Consider the following 25,806-nt stretch of genomic DNA (forward strand, 5'->3'; position numbering starts at 1 on the left):
GTGAGAACCACATTTGGTTCTTAGAAGCAGATATTTCCAAACTGAGGCCTGAAGGAGACAAGGAGGTAGTCATGTGAAGGAGAGGAATAGGAGCAAAGGTGACTTCTAGGTAAGGTGAGGGCCACATGCTGTTCTCAGGTTCGCTCTAAGTGCCGACCTGAACGTTTCCATGGGGTGGAAGGAGCCACACTTGGAATTATAGTAAATAGCTCTCCTCCAGACCATATTGTTTTGAAGCATAGTATCTGTATCAACCCAGAGTGACTAGGCACCCCATCCTTACCCTCCTCTTGGAAAAGTAATACTCATATACACCATCAGTTTATATCATGCCTTCAGATCACATGGTAATAATCAAAAATACAATAGCTTCCTTCATACCTCCCAGATACAAGTAGAGAGTTTGTTCTCTACTAAGGTGTTGTTGATAACTATCGGCCAGTCACGTTCGTTGAATAGACCTCGTGTTTAAAGCATTGTGTTTAATGGGATATGACATTTAAAAAGTTTTATTTATTTATTTTTTTAATTTTTTTTAACGTTTATTTATTTTTGAGACAGAGAGAGACAGAGCATGAACGGGGGAGGGGCAGAGAGAGAGAGGGAGACACAGAATCTGAAGCAGGCTCCGGGCTCTGAGCCGTCAGCCCAGAGCCCGACGCGGGGCTCGAACTCACGGACGGCGAGATCGTGACCTGAGCTGAAGTCGGACGCTTAACCGACTGAGCCACCCAGGCACCCCTAAAAAGTTTTTTTTAATGTTTGTTTATTTTTGAAAGAGAGAGACAGAGAGCGAGTGAGGGAGGGACAGGGAGAGGGAGACACAGCATCCGAAGCAGGCTCCAGGCTCTGAGCTGTCAGCACAGAGCCCGACGCAGGACTTGAACTCACGAACCGCGAGATCGTGACCTGAGCTGAAGTCAGATGCTTAACCGATTGAGCCATCCAGGCGTCCCAAGGGATATGACATTTTAGACAAAAGGAATTTTCAGTTCAGTCAGAAGAGCATACAGTTTGCATACAGACATACACCCCACTTAGGGTTCTCCACAGACTAGACATAAATATTGGCCCTCTGGCAAACACGTACAGAGCATTGGCAGAGTCCACAGAGGACAGAGGTGTGGATGGTGCTTGTCCACGAACACGAAGAGCTCACACTCAGCGGGTTCACTTTCAGCCTAGGTGGGATTGTCACTCCCAGCTGTCACAGAGTGACCATCTCCTCCCTCCCAAACCCAGAAACCGCATTCTTCGGGGCACAGCTTTAGAATTTGAAACCTTAGGCAGAAGGAAGTCAGATCTCCGGCGATAGGTCCGTGCGGACAGGCGAAGAGCTGTGAAGGTTTATAGCGTGAGAGAGAATGGAGATGCCCGGTGCTGGAGATGAGTTCATGGGCTCTCACCGTGGAGAGGACTTGATCTCTTTGCGTTATGCAACTGTCTAATCTTACAAAGAATAATCTCAAGAAGTATGTAAAGAGTAGGCCGTTGCCCCACATCACAAGTCAACATAGATTTATATGTTTTATGTTAAAATGAAGTGATTTGCGTGTACCATCAACTTGTATTGTTCTTTCCTCTGACTTTTGTGACTAAGTGGCCTTCTGCTTCAGACCAGGTAGGTTAGGAGAGTCACTGTTGTACATACAACACAAAGACACACATACAAAGTAGCCTCTGGTAAATACTGAGTAAGTAGCTCAGACCATAAATATAAGAAAAGTTCAGTGGCAGGAGGGGACTGTGGTAGGTTTCATGGCTGGGAGAAGATAAAATAAAAGCTTTATTGATTAACTACTATAACTTGAATCATTCTTTTTTTTTTTAATTTTTTAAAAAATAATTTATGTATTTTTGAGAGAGAGAGTGCAAGCGGGGAGGGGCAGAGAGAGAGGGAGACAAAGGATCCGAAGTTAGGCTCCACACTGACAGCAGCGAGCCCAGTGCGGGGCTCGAACTCACGAACTGTGAGATCATGACCTGAGCTGAAGTCAGATGCTCAACCGGCTGAGCCACTCAGGTGCCCCTCTTTTTATATATATATATATATTTTTTTTAATCATTCTTATGGCAGTTATATATGTGGATGGATGGGATGTAGTCCAGAAAATGGGGGGAATGCTCAGTTTTTACTCACGAGAATGAGAAATGAAACAAAAGAGATCATAATAAAATAGGATGCATTCTAATATCAAAGCCCTTTCTTGGTCATTCAATAATGGGAGGCTATATCCAGTAAAGGCTTGGTCTTGTCTTAACACTGTCTTACTTTTTTTTTTTTAATTGTGTTCCATTTTTAAAGAAATGCTGCTTAGCTCTTTGGACCAGAACTGTATTTTAAGTTATTTTAATTTCAGTCAGCCACTATTAGAAACAATGCAGATGTGAGTGCATGAATGAACACCCAGCCTCTCTACTTTTGATAATGAGAGACTCTGACCGTTTCTCCTCCAGTTAGGCAAAATCTTGTGAGAGGCTTCTGTTCTTAGGTATGAATTATCGTTTAATGGATTCCAACCTTTGTCTTTTCAAAATTGTTACCTGTGTTTACATGTCAAAACAAATTTGATATTTGGGGGGATTCTGTGCCCTCTGTACCTGTAGTTGTGACACTGTTTGAAAAGGTCAGAGGAAGTTACTGAGAAACGGGAATTTGTTCCTGGGAGAGCTTGAGAGTATTTTAATAGTAGAAAGTAGTGTATTCTTCAGTGCGTTGTGCTTCCCGGAAAGGATTCTACAGTGTCTCCCTTAGCTTAGAAAATTACTGATGTTTGACCACAATGAGACAGAGCTCATATCCCTTTCTGGTTGAGGGCGTGAGTTCTCCTGAGAGAAGGTCTCTCCTCAGAGGGTATGAAGGTGGTGGAGTCCAGTCATTGCCTCGCTGTCAGCCCCCTGGCGTCACATGCAGTGGGCTAACCAGCCACACCCAGGTGCCCTTCCATTTTGTTAAGTTTAAATTGAGCCCTCCCGCCCGTATCCTCACCCGGCAGCCTCCGGTGTCACGGCAGGTGTCAGCCCCTGGCAGTGGACATTGGCGCTCCTCCTCAGCACAACTTCATCAGAGTAACTTGGGCAACCTGTTTTATGACAGGAATGGTATATGTACGCAGACAGTGCACCCCGGTTTGGCTTTCGTTCTTGGTACCTTTGGTCCTTTGTACCCCCAGCTGTGCCCCCCTGGTGTAGAGCCCGCACTGGTTCCCAAGGGCCAAGCAGCCGCGTGTGTTTGTATCACTGTCGCCATATGTCTTGCTCCTTCCGTTTATATGGTGTCTGTCTGTATCAGTGTGCTTCTGTTCACTTTCTCATTTATAGAGAACACTGAAAACCACCCTGAAACACCGGCTCCTGCTCCACCTCCTCCAGCTCTTCCTAGGCCTAAACCCAAACCTAAACCCAAAAAAACACCGGGGCCTCCAAAAGGGGCTGCTGCTGGGGTAAGCCCCAAGGGTGACGAAGTGCCTCCTATTAAAAAAATTACCAAGGCTCCTGGTAAGCAGGCCCCCGTCCCTCCACCCAAGCCAGCAAGCCGAAACACGACCCGAGAGGCTGGTGAGTATGCCCCCTGGGGGCTCGAGTCTAGGGTGTTTGGCTCTGGGTGGGGCTGATTGCTTCTAGAAATGATGGACTTTTCCGTGTCTGGTGTCTTAGAATGTAACACCGGTGGATTTAGTTTTGACATAGACAGTACACAGGAGGTTCCTTTGTTGCCGTCTCTACCAAAGGAAAGTCAACCAGTTGATTAGTTGACCTCATTACTTTTTGGGTGAAGAGACCTCTTTCATCCTAATGATCCACTATCTGTGTAAGAACCAGTGCAAGGATTCGGGGCGTCATATGCCTGATGAATGGCCGTGATCTGATAGCACATTATGTACACATCGCCTGGCCTTCTGCCTATTTCAGTTTATGGGTGGCCTTTTGGCTTGAGTTTTCCTTCCAAATTATCTTAAGTTGCACGGAAGAATACGACACTTACATCTTTGACGTTTCTGCTGGCTCTTAGTATCTTAAGTCTTTCCGCACACACGGTCATTTCTCTACTGACAAATGCCGAAGGATCCTATCCGGTCAGCCCCACGCCACCACCCTCTACGGTGCAGGCACAGCCATTTCAATGGAGTTGAGAGCCACCGGCTCAGTGTCCACCCTCCACGCTATTTTCCAGACTTCAGTGTATTGTAAGCAACAGCGTCCTAGAAGTCCATTTACGAGTCACTAGAGCACACTGCCAGAGGTGGTGTGGGGGACCTACGGTAACTGCTTGTAATGTGTGTCCCACTTTCCGTTCAAATCAGAGACGCTTAATGCAAAGTGGCGCTCCCAGTTTTCCCATGAAGTAGAATAAAGAAGCTTCCAGGTCCACCAGCTTTAAAAAGGACAGTCATCAAAGTATACACGCTAAATGGGTTTTCCCATTAACACATGCAAAAAATTCTCCTGTGGTAGCAAACCTTATTTTCCTTAAAGTCAGCAGCAGCTTTCTTGCCATTGGCTACCAGAATATGCCTTCGTATTGATCTTTTTCCCTCCATCGTTTATACCCATGATGCTCAAATGCGGAGAAGGGCTTAGTTGACAGTATAACGGAACTCCAAATACAAATAGGTATTTCTCTACCTGTGCTCCTCTCTTCAGCCTTCGACCTTGAGTGTCTGAGTGTTTGCTAAAAAGCTCTGAAATGATATGTCTCAGAACATTGTGCTCACAGTGCCTATGGGCCATTTCCTCAGGCACCAGCTGCCCTTCCCAGGTCAGCGTCCATTCTTGTTGGTATCTCTGTGTTTCCCAGACTGCCTTGCAAACCCTGCAAGCAGTGCTTGAAATGAGGCAGGCAGTGATCCACTTCTTAAACAAAAGCCCAAATCACCCCATGCTTGGGAATTGCACAGACTTTCCCATTTCTTGTGCCCCATGTGGTAGCAGCTCACGACTGACTCGACTTAGACACTCTCTTACTTCTCTCAGAAGAAAGCTGGTGACTAATGCCAGGGCAGGGGACAGCTTGCATGAGAGATTTTGACTTATTTCCAGATATTTTACTTGAAGGCTTATTTATAGATTCTTGATCTTCTAGGAGAATACTACAGTCATATTATTATCCATTGTTTTAAAAGAGGTTCCACTGGCCCATAGTGTGAATAACAGCGTTGCTCTTCTCTCAGGCCATCACAGAGAAACAGAAGTTGCATTGAACTATACCAACAAGCCAGTTGTGCAAGGATACTTTCATCAACTGCTGATTAAACTCCTTCAGAATCCAGCTGATACTCCATTTGTAACCCTTTAGAGTTTTCTACATGGCACCTTTGTTTTACTTGAATAATGTTGTTGGCCTTCCAGAAAAGTAACTCCAAATACTACTCTTGATTTGTAGTCAGATGAGTTACGTTCTTGTAAAAGCTATCAATTTAAGATTCTTCTTCAATTCGTAAGTTAGTATAGACCTCCAGATAACCAGATACTGGCTTAGCACATTCACCTGCTTGGTGAGTGAAATAAGGTCTACCTCTGGTATTTTTTTCTTTCTCATTGTTACATACAGTGTAAACACAGAAGTATTTAACGGAGGAGAGATAGCTTTACTTTTTTTAGTCATGGTCTTAATTCAGGGTAACTTCTGTAACACGGTTGATTTCAGCAAAGTCTTGTCATTTTAGAAGATACATAAAGAAGTATCTTGAAAAGTGTGACTTGAAGTTCTACTCCAGGCATTGCAAAACCTGTCTTTTCCTTTAAGTGCAGCTAAAGTTACCTTGGCTGTTACAAAAGAAAGAAGCTTCTGTAAAAAAAAAAAAAAAAAATATATATATATAGATAGATAGATAGATAGATACACATATATACACATATATATCTCTCTCTATGTGTATATATCTATATATATAGAGAGAGAGAGAGGTATCTATCTCTATATTTATATCTATCTATCTAATACACATTGATATGTGAAATGGATTCTGTTCGGTTTACCTAAGAAAATTGAACATGTTTAGACATCAAATCCTTAGATCTTTGTTGGGAAAAATACATTTAGAATGGACTTAGATAGTAAAAATATGCTTAATACCTTTGTCTTATTAGGAAGTGAAGATTGTTAGCTTCAAAGAAGTAGTGTTAGCATGCCCAGACTTGGGGTAGTATGAATTCTAGTTGTGTGTATCTAAAATAATAAAGCCCCCAAGGAATAGAGGTTTCTTTTAAGCCTGGATCTTGTCACCAAGTGAAACTCACTTTTTTAAAGTATATCGGAGTTGATGACGTCTTACATCTCATTGTTTATTCCCTTATTTGTTCTTTATCTCTTGACCCTCCCAGCCAACTTCAATAAAGTTATAAGCATAAAGGTAAGTTACAGTCACATCTGTTGTGGATGGGCTCCATAATGCTAACAAGGAGGTATTTTCTAATAGTTCTACGGACAATAGTTTAACCCCTCACGGAAAAGAACACATCACATTACAATGGAAGAAGCAATTAGGAGAAATTTATAGATAGTAAAGGTCATGAAACAAAAGACTGTGTCTCCCAAAATGATACCCAAAAAAAGCAGAGTTAAGCTTTGTTTTCCTGCAAATGGTTTGGTTGAAGGCAGTCCCATCCAAAAGTCAGACTATCCTTCTAATGGCCACAACCATCCTCTGGTGAAGACCTTCTAGGAACAGAAGTGGCAAGGAAGATTGGATTTGTGAAAGTGTCACAAGATCTGAGAACGACACTTCTTTCTCTTCACGTTATTCGAATGCTCCCCATTTAGACATTTTTTTTGCAAAAAAATCATCTTTTCTGGCTTTTGATATTTTGAAGAGGACTTGTTTTTCATATGTGGCCATATGTTTTTACTCTGCCCCATCACCACTGTAGACGGAGGTGTGGGCCAGCCTGGCCAGCTTCTCTCTCTGGAGCCATGGGGATAACTGGTTTGGAGTTGAGTACATTTGTCTCTGGTCCAGAAAGGAGCTAGAGGCACATACTGGGGCCGTTTCTGAATGTGGGCCACTCCACTCCCAAATAGACATCACAGAACATGTATAATTTGTGATGAGTACAAGCTGTCTGTACCCAGACAGCTGTTGTCTGTCTTCTGTACACTGTAATGTTCCTTCTTTGGAGCATACAAGGGCTTATTCAGGTGACCTGTAGGACAAGGAGCGGTTCCCTTTGGCTGGGCCCAGCTAAAAAAAACTAGAGGGACTCCTTGGTCTCTTTAGGAGAGGACTCTTGTCCCCTAGGGTTTTGCCTTCAGCATCACTGGCTCCCTCCTAGATTCCAGGTAGGGAGGGGGCAGAAAGTAAAACTTATCATTATTAGCCTATTTTCTTGTATTCAACAAATGTTCACATTTTGAGGAGAACATCATGATTTGACAATTGCAACTCGTTCATTTATTTAAAGGGCTTCTTTGACTTTTAATGCAAAATCTCTCTATTTTAGCTGGTTCCTCTCATTCAAAAAAACCAACTGGGTCCAAAGCATCAGCTTCACCATCGACTTCCTCCACCTCATCTCGTCCTAGAGCTTCAAAGGAGACACTTTCTAGCAAAACAGGGACAGTGGGAATCACAAAGGGCAAGAAAAAAACCGGCAAGCAGCCAACCTCTCGACCGTCCTCAGAGGCAACCACTTCAGGCACGTCCGACCTTAGAGGAGACCCTTCTGAGACGAGGGTGGAGAGTCTCAAACCTGAGCAGACCGTCCCTGGGACCGATGAGCGGACCACAGGCAAACCCGAGTCTGCGGTGCCTCCACCCCCTGTGGCTTCACCCCCTGCTCCCCCCGCCCCTCCACGTACTCTCGAGGAGCAGTGCACTGTTGCCCCAGACACGCCTGTGGTCCTGGTCAGCGATGGAGCTGCCCTGCCCGCCCCTGCCTTAGACCCGAGTCAGCTTCTCTGGACCGAAGAGCCAACCAACAGAACCACTGTCCTCTCAGGCACTGGCTTAAGTGTTAGAGAAAATGCAAAATGGTGAGTCGGGGCATAAACCCCATGTTCTGTCTGTATCCCCTGTTAAGTTGAGTACTGAAGATCACTGAACCACTCTCTTGGAGATGAACGTGGAACCGACTTGGTGACTGTTAGGTAAACACTCATGTTTTTCATAGCCCTGCCCCAGGAGTGTCATAGGCAACTGAGAAAATGACAACTGTCCTCATGACAGGCACCACTTCAGATCTTTGGCTTTTAAGTATATTTAGAGCCTCCTTCATCCCTGCTCAGCAGCCCCTTTTCTTTTCCTTGGACAGTTCCCTTTGCTTTCGTAAAAGCGGTTACTTTAAGTCTTTTGACTACTTGTGTCCAGATTGCTCACCCATTCCTGCCCACGAGTCATTTAGCCTTCTCTTCCTCTAAGAAAATAAAAACCATCAGGTAAGAACGCTCTCAGATTCCATCTCCTTTTCCTCTAGCCTCAGATGGGGCTCCCTTTCTTGCTTCCTCAATTCACCACCCAACTCACATGTTAACCTCTCCTCTGACACATTTCAGTGCTCATCCAGACAGAATCGTTGTTGCAGCTACTCTCCTCTGGCAGCCCTTTTTTCCTACCCATGGGCCAGGACTAAACCGTATATCTGTTTGCCAGTATATCCCCAGCAACCAGTGCAGAATCTGGTATGCCACAGACATGACGTCATCCAGTTGCCCAAGCCAGAAACCTGGGATTCATCCTAAGGGTCCTCATTCTTCTTCGTTCCCTGCATCTAATCCCTCACAAAGTCCTATACATTTTCTACTTAAAGACAAAAAAACACATTAGCTCTCCTGTCCCTCGGGTATGAAGGGAGGGCTGTCTGGGTATAGTAGACGTTATAACCAATTCTGTCCAGGGAAGCGTTAGAGCTCTTAAATCCAAACTGTTCTCTCCTATTTCTGAGAATAAGACCTAAATTCACTCTTGTGATCATTTTAATTTAGTATGTTCTCTTTCAAAAAAAACCTGTCATGTTAGGACTTAAAAAAAGTAGTACATTAATTAAGTTGATTTGGATCAAGAGACTATCAGCATTAATTATTCAATTGCTGATAATAATCACCTTCATTTATTGAATAGTTACTTAATGTCAGGAACTGTCAAGTTACCTTTAGTTCACATAAGTCTTCTGAATATCTCTGATTAATAGACAAGAAAACAGACTCTGAGAGGTAGCAGAGTTAGCCCTAGATTCCTCACTCAGTAGGTGGCAAAACCAGTAAGCACACTCAGAGTTGCATGTCAAATTCCATGCTCTAAGAAATTCCATACGTTTCCAAAGCAATTGCTTCTACTTATGCAGTTTCATTTGTGTTTGTTTCCTGTTTTTTGTTTTTGTTTTTATCCTTTTGAGCAGCGTGGTTGGAAGGAAAGCCAAGGCAAGATAAACAAATGTTAAATTACCAATTATTTTATTTGTTGGACATTTTAATAAACAATATGGGAGAAAACATTGAAGTGAAAGACTGTGATGTCCTTAATACTTCCAGCACATAGTAGATTTCTTCATTTATTTACAGTGAGTGTTTTCCAGCACTGCAGTGAATTCCAACCTTTAGAATTCAAGAATCTCTTTTTCGGTGTATATTTTCTGCTTGTCTTCTATGTGCTGGGCAGTGCACTCAGCGCCAAAGACACAAAAGTAAGCAAGACATTATAGTTAAAATTAGCTTTTACCAAAGTAACGTCCAACACACAGGAAGTACAATTGTTTAAGACAGGTCTGAATAGATTGGGTGTATGGGTTTATTATTCAATAAACTAAAGAACAAGGTGCAACAAGGTGACTCCTTAGATAGTCTCAGGCAGTGAGAGAGTGCACACACAAATGCGACTTGACTCTGTCCAGTCCACTTCCTCAAACATTTAGGGAAGGCCCTATGTTGTGCTAAGCACTGTGCTGCATGCGGGGGGTGCTCAATGTCAGTCTTCAGCCCAAGTATGCATAAGACCGTCAGACAAAAGAGGTGAGGGTCTGTTCTCCATTTCCACTGGACCTGTGATCAGAGAGCAAGCTTAGGGCATCATTAGACATCTAGGTATTTATAATAGATTTTCCTGTCACTCCAAATAACTGTAATCCTTTCCTAGAAGAGGACATCAAGATTTTCTTCTCTGTCTATTCTTCAAAGTTAACGTTTTAAATTACAGTTCATCCCACAGGGGTGGTTTGTTTGCTCTTGAGTTAATGAGCCTGGAATAAGTAGTCTCTCAAATTTTTTTCCAAATTCTTTCTTCCATTTTTTTTTTTTCTTTGTTTCTTCTGTGTTTAACTGATTATTTCAGTTAGGATTTCTAGCTCTTAGTCACTTGCTTTACTTAGAACTTTCCCTCGGTTATGTTTAGTCAACGAATGTGTGAAAATCCTGTCATCTCATGAAGAGGCTTCTGTTTGGAATACAAATATCAAAGCTTCAAGGAAGATAAGTAGCTATGTGTAAAAATATCTTTCTCTATTCACATATTGCTGGGTAGTAACCATGTGGTAGATTTCTATTTATTGGCAACTTCATTAGTATCATATAGGTCTGGGATAATTTAAGGCAGACACCAATACGCCCACCTGGAGCCCATAACCAGAGGGGACTTGACTGTGTTCAGTCCATTTCCACAAACACTTTTTGAGTTCACTGTTTCGTCCAATGTGCCCAAGAAACTTAGGGGGTAATGAGTGCCACGTCATGAGTTGACTGATACAAATTTGGAGTTTAATATTTAATATTAAGTTAATTATAATCTACATAATATGATATTAATGTAACATACACCATCAAGTATACATGACATTTAATAGGTAGATTAAGAGTCGTAAGTCTGAGTTCTAGACTGGACTTGATACCTTGTTCTGGGCAACACACACCCATGGTCTTCTTGGGTTCCATGAACCATAACTTATCTGGCCCCTTATACTGTAGAACAGTTGTAAGTTGTGAACGTATGCAGAAGTCTTTGAAAATTACAAACCACTATAAAATACAAATGATGACGTTAAAAAGGTAGATATCACAATTAGTGAAGAATGACATGAGCAAACATCAAGCCTCAGCCCTAAAGTATCTTTTGTTCTGCTCTTCAGAATGTGTTATTAATTGACATGGCTATTGAATGTGCTGTGGTCACCCACAGTGGCAGACCGTTCAAATAGGGATGGCCTCCAGTGCCAATCAAGTAGACATCCAGGCTGGGAAAAGTTTTCCCATATTTAAAATGAGATTTCACACTGTAGAAACACTATGATTCCTCAACAAAGTAAACTTAGAATTACCATGTGATCCAGCAATTTTACTACTGTGCATGTAGCCAAAAAAAAAAAAAAAAAGTAGGTACTCGAATAGATAAATAAAATGTGGCACAGTGCAATATTATTCAGAATAGCCTTAAAAGAAAAGAAATTCTGGCATATACGAAAACATGGATGAACCTGGAAGATACGCTAAGTAGAAGTTAGACACAAAAAGACAAATGTTGCATCATTTCACTTATGTAAAGCACCTAAAATAGCAAAATTCATAGAGACAGAGAGTCAAATGGTGGTTGCCAGGGGCCAGGGGATGAGAATGGGGAATTGTTGTTGAATGGGACAGCCTCTGTTTGGGAAGATGGCAGAGGTTCGGAGGCGGTCGGTGGGGATGTTTACACAGCAGTGTAAATATACTAGGTGCCACCGAAGTATACACTTCAAAATGGTTCAAATGGCAAATTTATGCCGTGCATATTTTACACAATAAAAAATGAAATGTCGCATTTTCCCCTTTGAAAATGAGAATTTTGGCTGTTGGAGTTTTCTAACAAGTGCAAAATAGAGGACTTTTAGAGTGCTTAGACTTCTCACCACAGAGTACCTGTCAGTACCTTAGATTCTGACAGTGTTTACCTGTTTTTATTACTTAAATGACTGCTTTTTGGTTTTGCAAGTTAATGTAAACAGTAGGCACGTGTTTTGCCCAAAGCAGTCTTTCTGAAGTGTGACATTCCAAATAGAGATTCTATTTATATCAGAAGGCAATTTGGGGATTTTCTGCTTCTTAAAATGAAGGTTACGTTGGTTTTGATATGATATGTTTTTGATGTAAAGCATTTTTTTTATTCGAGTCTGTGAAAATTGACAGTCTTCATATATTTATAGTAACTTTATTTTTTTTTTCAATATATGAAATTTATTGTCAAATTGGTTTCCATACAAAACCCAGTGCTCATCCCAACAGGTGCCCTCCTCAATACCCATCACCCACCCTCCCCTCCCTCCCACCCCCCCATCAACCCTCAGTTTGTTCTCAGTTTTTAAGTCTCTTATGCTTTGGCTCTCTCCTACTCTAACCTCTTTTTTTTTTTTTCCTTCCCCTCCCCCATGGCTTTCTGTTAAGTTTCTCAGGATCCACATAAGAGTGAAACCATATGGTATCTGTCTTTCTCTGTATGGCTTATTTCACTTAGCATCACACTCTCCAGTTCCATCCACGTTGCTACAAAGGGCCATATTTCATTCTTTCTCATTGCCATGTAGTACTCCATTGTGTATATAAACCACAATTTCTTTATCCATTCATCAGTTGATGGACATTTAGGCTCTTTCCACAATTTGGCTATTGTTGAGAGTGCTGCTATAAACATTGGGGTACAAGTGCCTCTATGCATCAGTACTCCTGATCCCTTGGGTAAATTCCTAGCAGTGCTATTGCTGGGTCATAGGGGAGGTCTATTTTTAATTTTTTGAGGAAGCTCCACACTGTTTTCCAGAGCGGCTGCACCAGTTTGCATTTCCACCAACAGTGCAAGAGGGTTCCCGTTTCTCCACATCCTCGCCAGCATCTATAGTCTCCTGATTTGTTCCTTTTGGCCACTCTGACTGGCGTGAGGTGATATCTGAGTGTGGTTTTGATTTGTATTTCCCTGATGAGAAGCGACATTGAGCATTATTTATAGTAACTTTAAATCAGAGACTCTCACCAAGCTTAAATAATAGAAAATTATTACGTCCATACACATCTTCTATAGAGTCCTTTCTTCTATAGAGTCAATTTAGCTTCCACCTTTTCCATCTCGTGTTACTAACATATTCCTGTGAGAGGCAGTTTTACAAATGGGGAAACTAAAGCATCTCAGAGAGGATCTATGATTTTTTTTGACTTGACACATTGGCTGTGATAAAAGTAGGAAAATTCATGTATCAGTGGTATATGTCATCACCCTTCTAGGTGCTGGGCTACAAATCAGTATGAATGAATCCCACTTGCGAAGGAACTCTTAGGGTCGGGATGGCAGACGAGTGAATGGTGATCGAGGTGCACTCAGTGCTCCAATGGGGTTGTCCTCAGGTCACCTTAGGAGCCGGGAGGCGGGGCATGGATCTAGACGGACGGCCAGTGAAAGATTCCTGAAGAAGCTATGGCTTTAGCTGAGACTCGAAGGATGAGTAGGAGTCACAGGTACAGGAGAAGTGTAAAGTCAGGTATCCAGGAACTTCTAGTGCATTGTTGTTTCCACTGAACCCCCATTGCTACAGCCAAATCAGTTTGCAAAATACAGTTTTACCATATTCACATACTAAATATGTCAGATGTCAGGTAGTCATTCCTTTTCATTTTACAGATGAAGAATCTCAAACCTCGAGAGTGAAGTGATACAGGGCTATCTGCCATTTCACTGTCCTTAGCTGCCTATGTCTGCTTTCTGCTTTCGCAACTCGAAAGATGCTCAGGAAACTAGAGCTCCTTCTCGTGGTATTGGTGTTGCCCTGAGGGTTGCTCTGAACTTCACACCACCCCTGTGTTGTTGTGCCTTTAGCAGTTTTACAACCAAAGATGAGCCGGGGAAGGCGGCACCTCATCTGCTGACTCCTGGGCTGATGGGAGAATCTTCCGGATCCTTCAGTGCCCCGGAGGATGAAGGCCAAAGGGAATACCAGGCCAATGACTCTGACTCCGATGGGCCTGTCTTGTACACTGATGATGACGATGATGAAGAGGATGAGGACGAGGATGGCAGTGGGGAAAGTAAGACTTGTGTTCAAGAGGTGGGGAGGAAAGTGAGCGATGGGCAGAAGCAGGTGCACTTTGTAAAGAACAAAAGCCATGGGCGATCAGACATCTGGTGTTTTCTTTCCCCCATATTCTTTTCTCATATTAGAAATGTCCGTGTTCTAAGGTTTAACTGTTGATGACAGGCCTTTCCAGATGAGGATTCCACGGGGGCCAGAGGGTCAAGTCTTTGTCTATGAGGAAGATACGCACGTTTGTATTTGTACAAGGAATCAAAGCTTTCTAATGACAGAGGCAGTTTCCAAATGATCAGAGATGGCCCTTCCACCCTGAGGTCTTTCTCGAATAGAGAGCATAAATTCAGGATTCACTGGATTACTTATTGGAGGTGTTTGAGACTTCCGGTCAGTTTTATACTAGGGTTTAAAGAGAGGGGAGGGAGGAATGAGTCAAGAATGACAAATACCTTTGAAGAATTAAAAATAATCACTCTTCCACAGTAGATGAGATAGGATGCCTTCTAAGAAGGAATGCCAGTTACAGTAGATTAAGCCAACCATTCATATATAACTTCAGGAACTAGAAAGTGCTTTTTTGTTTTGTTTTGTTTTGTTTTAAACTTCTGAGCATCATGACTTAGGAGGAATTCACTATGGAATTGAATTTATACATCGTGGAAAGCTATTAATGATTGAACGTCAGTTTGTCAAGTTCCTTCTAGTTTGTACTAAACAACAATAGCAACAAAATCCTCATCATCCACCTGGTATTAACTCTCCTCTGTTGAGACATTAGGGATTCTTCCTAATTAAGGATTAAGACACTGCTACCATCAGTAAACCGTCTCCAGCGTGATTTCTGAGTGGAGGCAAGAAGACAAGACTTTACAGTGCAAATAAAGGAGCTAAGTTTTTAAGACTTAAAAAAGAAAGCATTACGCAATCAGTAATTTCCACGATACAACATCTCAGCAAAATAAACTTCAAATACCACTTTCCAAATGATGAGGTGACGCTTGCGAGTTTTTTCATGGTGCCCCAACATTTTTTTCAGAACATTTTTAAAAATAGTCCTTCAGTTTTCCAAAATGAACTACATCCAACTCAAAACTGGGTTTGGGTTTGTTTTTTTTTTTTTCTTTTTCCTGAGGTTAATTAAAATCCCACTCTTGCATGTGGATAAGGAATTTCTTCTGGACTCTGTTTAAAGTCCACGCCATGTGTAACCTGAGTGCTGCTTGCTAAAAGCCTCTTTCTCTGCGTTTCTTCCTTCTCCAATCCTCAGGTGCTTTGGCAAGTAAAATACGACGAAGGGATACTCTTGCTATCAAACTTGGCAACAGACCATCTAAAAAGGAACTAGAAGACAAAAACATCTTGCAGCGCACATCTGAAGAGGAGAGGCAGGAAATCCGGCAGCAGATTGGAACCAAGCTCGTCAGGTAATGGCTGAAATCTTAGTACAGCACTGACCAATCCATACTTTTCTCCCCACTGCGGTTTCCTGCCCGACAGGGATCATTGTGAATTCCTTGGGTGAGGGCACGCATGGCCTATGTGGTTTTCTAAACTTGGTCCTGATGGTGAACCACTCAAAGAGCTTGCCCTTTGGTCCAACCAGTCAGTGGCTTTGGAGTCACCAAAGCCCGAGCCAAGTGTCAAAAAACGTTTGCAGTTGAGGACCAGTTAGTAAACAATTCCGGTTTTGCTGGCCAGAAGGTCTCTGTTGCAGCTACTCAACTGTGCCGTTATAGCATGAAAGCAGCCATAAACAATACATAGACAAATGGATGCAGCTGTGTTCCAATAAAACTTTATTCACCAAAACAGGCAGGGAGCCGGATTTGGCCTGCAGGTCATATTTTGCCCAACTCCTGGCCCAATCCACAGACTCTCTGGCGTTCCTGTGATTGCCATGAGGTTCTGCCCTGTGGGCCTTGAGATTGTAGAAAATATTAGTTAGCTTCAGTGGCCAGGTAACTATAGCCCCTCCTATCAAAACCTCCCCCTTTTAACTTGAAATAAATGGTTATCTGGGGTGCCTGGGTGGCTCAGTCGGTTAAGTGTCCAGCTTCGGCTCAGGTCATGATCTCACGGATTGTGGGTTCGAGCCTCACATCAGGCTCTGTGCCGACAACTCAGAGCCTGAACCCTGCTTCAGATTCTGTGTCTCCCTCTCTCTCTCTGCCCCTCCCCTGCTCATGCTCTGTCTGTGTCTCTGTCTCTCAAAAATAAAAATGTTAAAAATTTTTTTTTAAAAAATGGTTATCTGATTTTTCTTTCTGCCTCCAGCCATTGTAGAGTTTCTACTTTTGCTACCAGTGACTTTGGAAGTCCATTTAACTGGCAGCTTTTTTGTTTTTGTTTTGAGAGGGAGAGAGAGAGAGAGAGGGCACAAGTGAGCGAGGGGCAGAGAGAGAAAGAATCCCACAAGTGGCAGAGAGAGGGAGGGAGAGAGAGAGAGAGAGAGAGAAGCGGAGCTCACCCAGAGCTCATGCTCACCCAAAACAGAGCTCATGTTCACCACACGTGGGGCGCAAGCTCACCCAAAGTGGGGCTCGTGCTCACCCGATGTGGGACTAGAACTCATCAACTGTGCGATCATGACCTAAGCCGAAGTCAGATGCTTAACGACTGAGCCCCCCCGCCCCCCGGGCGCCCTTAACTGGCAGCTTTAATAGAAGCGAGTGCCAAAGCCTTGTTTTCCATGATCACTTTAAGCATATTTAAGTATGAGCTATTTTGCTGACTTCTCTCACTCTGCGTCAGTTGGGAGAAGGGAGTAGTCTGAGATCCCAGGGCAGGATTTGGAGGTGGAAGAAATCCCTCTCCTTGCTTAGAAGTGGAAGACTTCTGTGACTGTGTTATACCTACAGGGCTGGCATGTGGGGGTTCTGAGGCTATTATCTGTTTGGCAGATGGGACCAAGCAGCGGCTTGGGGTAGATAAATGAGATGATACGCTGAAGGCACTTGAGTGCCTGGATCGTAGCAAGCACTTAATAAAATTAAATATTTTCATTATTGAGTTAAATAATTATATATATGTTAAACAGGTAAAACATTCTTAAAAATTAAACCCGAAAGCGGCAACTTTGTTCAGTATTTTTGAAGAACAACCTAACAGTGTGAAAGAAAAAAAAAGGAATTGTGTAGCAGTCTATTGTTTTACGTGGTAATTGTTTTACATGGTGAGGTCATTTGAGAGACTATACAAGAAGGAAATAATCCAGAAGAGAAAAAAAAAAAACCTATATATTTTACAAAGATGTTTATTTCAAGGCTATTTATAGCAGTGACAACTAAAACAAACCAAATGCTCAAAAACAGGGCGCTGATGGAGAACCTTGTGAAGTAAGCAGAGAGCAGTGATTTTCCAACTGCCTCATCAAGGATTTCTTGGAGGGAACACTCTGGCTTCTATGGGGGGGATCCAGGGCAGTGTGGGTGTGTTAGGGGTGGGACGGGAGGGACTCCTTCATCCCAGGCTTAACCATCCAACCAGAACAGCCTCTTCTGTCTGTTTGATAAAAGGATCCTACCCCCACCCCTAAAAGTTTGAGAGCCTCTGAAAGTATGCACGTAGACCACATCCAGAAAATATTTTATCTGAGTAGTTTTAAATATGTAAATTTTGCAGAATTGTTTCTTTACAAATATCACACATCTGATCACTGCCGTTAAAGATAAATCACCCATAGTCCCTACCTTAGGGGACTGCGTGTATCATGGAAGAGACAGACTGACATACTCCTTGGTGAGGTCAGTGAAAAGCACCAACATCTAGGTCAAGAGAACTGGGTGTGAGACCTTGCTCTAACTTTCACTAGTACCTGATATTCAGCAAGTGACTTAATCTCTTATTTCCTCATTTATAAAATGGGAACTGGCTACTCCCTTGCTGAGTTGTTTTGAGGATCCACGATAATGTAAGTTAAGCACCTAGCACAGCACCTGGGACTTTAAGAGTATGAACTAACAAGAGCTATGATTATCGTCTTACCTTTATTATTACTTGTGTGGTAAGTGCTCTAATAGATGTGTGATCTTTGTATGACTGCTGTATAGGGGCAGAGAATTCACAGGACAGGATAGGACAGGTCAAACACCCAACCGAAGGATACTATTTTAGTCATTTGTATGATTTCTGTAGGTAGAGAAAGAGAGAAAGGTATTCCTGAGGGAGGAAACCCCATAAACAAAAGAAGGATGATGTCTTTGGTGGATGAGAGAGTGCAGATGTGTAACAGGGTACATGGCTGGTTGGCATGGTAGTTCACTGGGTTCTTTTGTAAGCTCAATTATGCAAGTTGCTTCCAAGGTAGCTCTGATGAAAATTAAACTTTAACAAAATTTTTAATGGGGTTTTTAAAATAACATTGATTTCAGTTCCTCACGCCATTTCTGCCACAGCTGGAACATTTATAATTCATAGTATCTTTAAGTAAGATTACATCTCATATACATTAGTTTAATTTGTGCAAACTCAACCTACATCCGGAAGAAGTTTTTTCTGTAATTAACAACAAATTAACACTGTAAACAAGACGAAGAAAAGGTATAAAGAGTCGTTAGGACATTCAGCTTTTGTTTACAAATAGGTAGCTACTAGTCACAAATGAGCCTGGCTTGGGGCACCTGGGTGGCTCAGTTGGTTAAACACCTGCTTCTTTTTTTTTTTTTTTTTTTTTTTTTTTTATATGAAGTTTATTGACAAATTGGTTTCCATACAACACCCAGTGCTCATCCCAAAAGGTGCCCTCCTCAATACCCATCACCCACCCGCCCCTCCCTCCCACCCCCCATCAACCCTCAGTTTGTTCTCAGTTTTTAACAGTCTCTTATGCTTTGGCTCTCTCCCACTCTAACGTCCTTTTTTTTTTTTTTTTTTTTTTTTTTTTCCTTCCCCTCCCCCATGGGTTCCTGTTAAGTTTCTCAGGATCCACATAAGAGTGAAACCATATGGTATCTGTCTTTCTCTGTATGGCTTATTTCACTTAGCATCACACTCTCCAGTTCCATCCACGTTGCTACAAAAGGCCATATTTCATTTTTTCTCATTGCCACGTAGTATTCCATTGAAACACCTGCTTCTTGATTTCCACTCAGATCATGATCTCAGGGTCATGAGATCGAGCCCCGAGTTGAGCTCCTTGCTGGGCATGGAGACCACTTAAGACTCTCTCTCTCCCTCTCCCTGTGCCCTTCGCCCGATTGCACGCACATGTATGCGCTCGCTCCCTCTCTCAAAAAAATTTTTTTTTTTAAATGAGCCTGCTTTTCTCAAAAGCAGGTGGGAAGGGTCCATATATCTGAAAATAACTCTACTACATGTATTATAAATCCATTTGAGGTCGCAAAAGCAGTATTTCACGGGAATTAACTACACTGTCCAGTGTGGATCAACCATCTTTTGAGTTAGTATGAACTCTTAAGCAGAAGACTTCTTTATATTCTAAAGATCTGTATGTTAATTAGGAGATAGGCTAAGCTATTCTGGCAGAAACCAAAAAGTGCAGTGGTCCAAATAAGACACTTCCACATGTTTATTTCCTTTCCACAGAACAGTCCAGAGGTAGGTGGACTCTCCAGGATGCGTGGGACTCCCCACCCACTCCTTATAGTTAGCTGGACACTCAGATTCTTTCTGTCCTATTGCTTTTCCATCCCCATGGATATTCTCATCTGCGTGATCCAAGCTGGCTCACATGGCCATGTTTGAGTTCTAGCCCATGGAAGAAGGAAAGAAAGAAAAGGAAATACACAGTCATTTTAAGGGTAAAAAGCAGAAGTTACAGATACCACTCTGTTCGCATCCCATTGCAAGGGCTCAGTCGCAAAACCGCACCTTGCGGCTGGGGAGGCAGAAGTCTGTAGTTGGGGGACCACAGCCACAGCTCAGGAGGTTCTGTATCTAAAAGAGAGGAGGAAGACTGGATCAGGGGAGTAGGTAGCAGTCTCAGACAGTCTTTAGTCTCCAAACTAACAGAAAGGAGACTTTTATTTTGTAGGTGTAAAATGGATTTGTGTTTCCCCAAACAGGAAAAGAATAAAGCTTTCTTTGTTATTTTATTTCACATTTCGCATCAAGGAGGTCTTGTTTGTAACCTACAATATATCCTTTTTGTCATCATAGGAGACTTAGCCAGAGGCCCACAACTGAAGAATTAGAGCAAAGAAATATCCTAAAACGTGAGTATCTTATCTTATTTGGTGATTTCTCATGTAACCATTAACAAGCTCCCTTCAGAGATGATCCATTTATCAGTAGGAAACCTCCATGTTTATTCACGAATGATTAAAATGGCCCGCTTAGATCACATTTCTAGATAATTAAAAAAATGGGGTGCATGGATGGCTCAGTCAGTTAAGCACCCAATTCTTGATTTCCGCTCAGGTCATGATTTCACGGTTTGTGAGATCGAGCCCCCTGTGGGACTCCATGCTGATAGCCTGGAGCCTGCCTGCAATTCTCTTTGCCTCTCTCTTTGCCCCTTCCCTACTTGTGCGCGCTCTCTCTCTAGCTCTCTAAAAATAAATAAGTAGAATTAAAAAAATAATTTCTTGAAAGTTGTATTTCATTTTATGGCTTTGAGCCTGATATCCCCCAGACCAGAGTCATGGTTGTGACAGTTGTTTTTAAGAAAGATGAAATATATCCATGTATTCTTTTACCCAAATGTTACATAGAAGAAAATGCTCTAGTCTGCTTGCAAATAAATGTCAAAGAAAAAGCCAAAGAATCCCCAAGGAAATAAATCAAACATTCCTATATTATTATTAATAATACAGTTTGTTGCCAGGTTTAACAAATGACTCCATTTAAAACAGAATTATGGTAAAAGAAATTCTTGAGCCCTTTTCATTTTCCTTTGTTATGATAACTCTGTTTCCCTTTTGAGTTATTTATAATTTCTCAGGAGTTAAGGAGTTCTCCATTCATTTTCCTACTTCATTTTCCCTTTCTCTTTTCCCTTCTGTTTTCTTTGACTTTACTTCTTACTCACTAGTCCAGTAGAACTTCATTGGAGTTCGTATGTTAAAGCTATAAAACTAATAGAAGCACAGTTTGTCATTATGTACTGTGTCCATGTGGTTACCAACCACAGTGACTTAAGTAATGGATATTTTTAAGTTGAGCCTAGCTGCAGTTTTATATACTATTAACCCAGTTTCAGAAGAGCTTTTTATTGTATGAAATATAAAAACGTCAGGGCTGGGCAGAGCTCCGGATAGTACTACAATAGCAATGAGCTGTGGGCATGCTGGACATCTTTTTCGATCAGGCTTTTAGAGGTAATTCTTGTCTGGATGATCCCCATTCTTCAATCTGAGTTGTTTTCTTTTCCTAAGGAATGAAAGAATTTTTTTAAGTTTATTTATTCATTCTGAGAGAGAAAGGGGCGGGGAGAGAAGTGAGGGAGACAGAATCCCAAGCAGGCCTCCACACCATCAGCACAAAGTCCAAAGCGGGGCTCAGACTCATGAACTTCAAGATCCTGACCTGAGCTGAGATCGAGTCAGATGCTTAACCGAGTGCGCCACACAGGTACCCCAGGAATGAAAGATTTTAATGATACGTTTATACTATACTTGCTGTTACTAAGACAACTCAACAAAGAAGACTGAACAGTGAGAGGAACTGACAGTCTATGGGATTCTTTCCTTGGAATGCTTTTTTCTGGCCGTTTGTGAGCAAAACTGGAATAGAACCCAAAGAAGGGCTTAACGTGACCATCAGTATGTAGAAGAGCCAGTACAGAGATGGAAAAAGTCATGGGTAGAAAAGCAAATAAAATTGTGTTTTAGTTTTCTGAGGAAGGATGAAAGCAACATTTAATTTTGACAACAACACAAAACCAAAAAAGCTCATGGCTTTTGATAGTAGGTCCCTGGAAAATATTTCTTGAACTAAATTTTAGATAAGCTCAAGAGCAGACTGTAAGCTCCTAAAACACAAAGATTATGTCTTATTGGATGCCTGATGCAATACCTGGGGGGGGGGATAAAAAAAGGAAGAGCGAATTCTGGGCAATTCTTTTCTGCTTCTGTGAGACAAATGGTGCCAAACCACATTGCTGTTTGGTTATTTGAGGAACTATTTCATAGATGTAGAAATTTATCACACATTGATCTTAAGTGCTGTCTTGGCTTCTATACCCCATTTTCCTGGAGGTTCAGGGAAGAGGGAAACGCCAAAGTCAACTTCAGATTTGATTCCAGTCCTTTTTTTACTTCCTTCTTAGTTTATCTAACCATGCTTATTCTGGAAACAAAAGACACATTTCCAGTCTGGAGAGGCTGATAACTGGCTTACGATCTCCTGCCATAATATTGTATGGCCAAGGGAAGCAGAAAAGAGAACTGGTAGAGGTCATCCAGAGCAATCCACTGAGCGGTCCCAGGGAACTGAATGGCATAGCTTACAATACTGTGTTCAGCCCCTGTGTGCCTCTGGGTTCTTCCACATAGATGACTCTTTTTTGTGTGTTTATTTCATGTGCAGCTTTTGTTCAAAAGAAGTATGATTGACTATTTGAAAAAAGTCTGTGTGTGAGATGGTGTGGTTGTTTTGTTTTGTTTTGTTTTTGTTGTTTTGTTTTTTGGTTTTTTGTTTTGGAACGTTTGCTTATTTTTGAGACAGAGAGAGACAGAGCATGAACGGGGGAGGGGCAGAGAGAGGGAGACACAGAATCCGAAGCAGGCTCCAGGCTCTGAGCTGTCAGCACACAGCTCGATGCGGGGCTTGAACTCACGGACCGTGAGATCATGACCTGAGCTGAAGTTGGACGCTTAACTGACTGAGCCACCCAGGCACCGCCAGTATTTTTGTTTGTTTGTTTGTTTGTTTGTTTGTTTGTTTTTAAGGACACTTATTTTAACTGGGTCATCTTTTCTTGACAGACTAGGGAATTCATTCACAGAGTAAACTAATTCAGCAGCTGTCAAATCCAAGCTCATCATTAGTTTATTAAACATGAGTCAGGTGGCAGTCAGTGCAGATCTCACTTTCAGTGGAGACCAAGGGCACATTTATTCCTTAATTTATCAGTCACCATAACACATCTTATTCCATCTCTTTCCTATTTTACTGCATCTAGGCTTTTTTAAACAAAAAACAAAAAACAAAACTATAAAGTTAGGTTTAATTGTACATTTTAGAACCAAGTCCTTAATATTATTAAAATAGAAAGCAAGTTCTGGTGCTTGAAAGGTCAGCTTTTGCCTACCAGAAAAAGAGATACCCATGGAACACCTTTTACAGGGCAGGCATAGGAGATGCAGATCTGATTAGCTATGACAATAGCTATATATTCTCTAGAGAAAAAGTGTATTAGGCCATTGAGTGCTGTATTTTTTCCCAACATTTTATTATGAAATTTTTTAAATATAGAGAAAAGTTGAAAATTTTTATAGTAAACACCCATACATGTGCTATTTATAATCTACTATTAACATTTTATCACATCTTGCTTTATCACATATCTGTCCTTACATTGATCCATGTTATTTTTTTGATGCATTTCAAAGTAAGTGTATAAATACATTTTCATTTTCATGGTTTCATATAAAACCATGTAAAACCCACAAAAAATATTTGGCTTTAAGTTTATTTGTTTATTTTGAAAGAGAGAGAGAGTGAGGTGGGACAGAGAGAGAAGGAGAGAGAGAATCCCAAGTGGACTCCACAGTGTCAGTGCAGAACCCCATGTGGGGCTTGAACTCACAAACCGTGAGATCCTGACCTGAGCCAAAATCAAGAGTCAGATGCTCAACCAACGGAGCCCCCCAGGTGCCGCAAACATTTGGCTTTTTTTAAACTTAGTTTATCTGAATCGATGACTCAGGAATATAATATTCCAGTTGCTGATGTTTTGGTGCTTTTCTGTCTTCTCCTATTAGCTCATCCCTAAAATGCTCTGGGCAACATTTGCTAGCTGGGTAGGTTTCCTGTAGTGCCCATGGTTATTAAACCACATGTGTTGTTTGTGTGTTTATGGCAAATGCTTCCTGTGACTGCTCTGAAATATCCACCCCCCTGCTTTGATGGAGTTACTAAAGGCAAGGTTTGTCAATGAGTCACGTCACTTCCTTCATGAATATCCCTCCAGTCTATTTAGAGTGACCAGAAAGGTGTACATCCTACTGTATAATTAGTCCTTTACTAAACAGAGAAACAAAGAAAACGTTAAAAAAGAAAAGTGAGGGGCGTCTGGGTGGCTGAGTCAGTCCCACTCTTGATTTCAGCTCAGGTCATGATCTCACCTCACAGTTGTGAGATCAAGCACTGTGTCGGCTCTGCCCTGGGCCTGGAGCCTGCTTAAGATTCTCTCTCTCCCTCTCCTTCTTCCCCTCCCCCGGCTCACCAGTTCTCTCTCTCTCTCTCTCTCTCTCTCTCTCTGTCTCTCTCTCTCTCTGTCTCTCTCTCAAAAAGAAATAACTAAATTTCATTTCATTTCATTTCGTTTCAACTCAGTGAGTTTTTTTAAACTAAGATTTGACCTTGATTCTTTGTAAGAGATTTTACGAGTATTGAAAAAGATTCAGAAGATCAGTCATGTTGACTTCCCTCCACCTCTTACCTTCTTTAACTTCTTTAAAAGCACAATTTCAGGGGCACCTGGGTAGCCCAGCCGGCTAAGCATCTGACTTCAGCTCAGGTCATGATCTCACGGTTTGTGGGTTCGAGCCCCGTGTCGGGCTCTGTGCTGACGGCTCGGAGCCTGGAGCCTGCTTGGGATTCTGTGTCTCCCTCTCTCTGTCTCCCTCCCTCCCCTGCTCACACTCTGTCTCTATCTCAAAAAATAAATTACCATTAAAAAACTTCAAAAAATAAAAAAGGTAAAAGCATGATTTCAAATATGGAAATATGTAAGGAAGTCAGCTCCTGATGTTAAAAACGAATTCCCACATGGTAGAATTCTGTTTATTTAACTTCCTCAACTGCAGTTGGCCCTTCTTTTTTTTAAATAGGTAACTTGCTATCACTCAGATGTACAGTATGCTTAATAAGATGAAATTATCCAATATTCCCTCACAAAAATTAAAGCATTTGTTGGCTTTGAGTCATATTAGGTATCCACTTTTCTGTCTTTGAAAAGTACCTTTAAAAATATAGCACAATCACTTTATAGGAAGAATTGACTAAAATGCTTTGAAGATTATATTTTTCTTTTTATTAGTAATATCATTAAAGGCTGACCTTGTAAAGCCTTCCTTTGAATCACATGAACCACAAATTTAGCTTTTGTCTGTTATGTATAATTTATAACCTACATGCCTTGCCCAACTCATATAAAGTAAATATTTGACCCTAAGGATATATTTTAAGGATATCAAAGGATATATATTTTGTGAAGCAATTAGAAAAACCCACAGTATTTTCATAGGAGGAAATATGAATTGTAACAAAATTTGTTTGACACACAGGCACTTCCTGAAAGTGTACTAACTGCCTGTTTCTTATCTCGCAGGGTGATTTCAGCTTATGTGTACTCTTTGTCTAAATAACCAGACTCAGCATTCCTTTTCTTATGAATTAAAATTAGTATTTTGGAAGAATGTGGAAACTTTTCTCTGTCCAGATATGGGAAGTTAATAGAGAATTTAGCCTGTTCAACTAACAAATACAATCGGTGCAAATATTGAATACTGATGTTTTATTCATTATAAAAACAATCTTAGTAGTAAGAAGTCTATTTGAATTTTTAAAATAAATTTATCTTTTCATAGAACAGACTTTTCTTTTTCAACGTTTTGGTTGAGCCTTTTTGTATTGTGTGATGTTCCTTCAATAGAATTCGTAACAGCATCTTCTAAGAGATCGTCTTTTGTAAGCATTGGTGTCCAAGAA

The 25,806-nt window shown here is 41.5% G+C and overlaps 1 protein-coding gene across 4 annotated transcripts in view; it reads left to right on the plus strand.

Moving 5' to 3' along the window:
• PHACTR2 (phosphatase and actin regulator 2) overlaps window positions 1-25,806 on the plus strand; it is a 135,746-nt gene that overhangs the window by 72,080 nt on the left and 37,860 nt on the right. Inside the window, exons 5-9 of one of the 4 annotated variants that reach the window (XM_030316499.2) lie at window positions 3,322-3,558; window positions 7,441-7,972; window positions 13,761-13,969; window positions 15,239-15,395; window positions 20,089-20,144. In XM_030316499.2, the coding sequence (XP_030172359.1) occupies window positions 3,322-3,558; window positions 7,441-7,972; window positions 13,761-13,969; window positions 15,239-15,395; window positions 20,089-20,144 (1,191 nt within the window). The remainder of the gene's footprint in view (window positions 1-3,321; window positions 3,559-7,440; window positions 7,973-13,760; window positions 13,970-15,238; window positions 15,396-20,088; window positions 20,145-25,806) is intronic. The other 3 variants (XM_030316500.1, XM_030316501.1, XM_030316502.1) reach the window with 3 other exon arrangements.

The sequence above is a fragment of the Lynx canadensis genome, chromosome B2 (genome assembly GCF_007474595.2).
Source record: "Lynx canadensis isolate LIC74 chromosome B2, mLynCan4.pri.v2, whole genome shotgun sequence".
NCBI lineage: Eukaryota > Metazoa > Chordata > Mammalia > Carnivora > Felidae > Lynx > Lynx canadensis.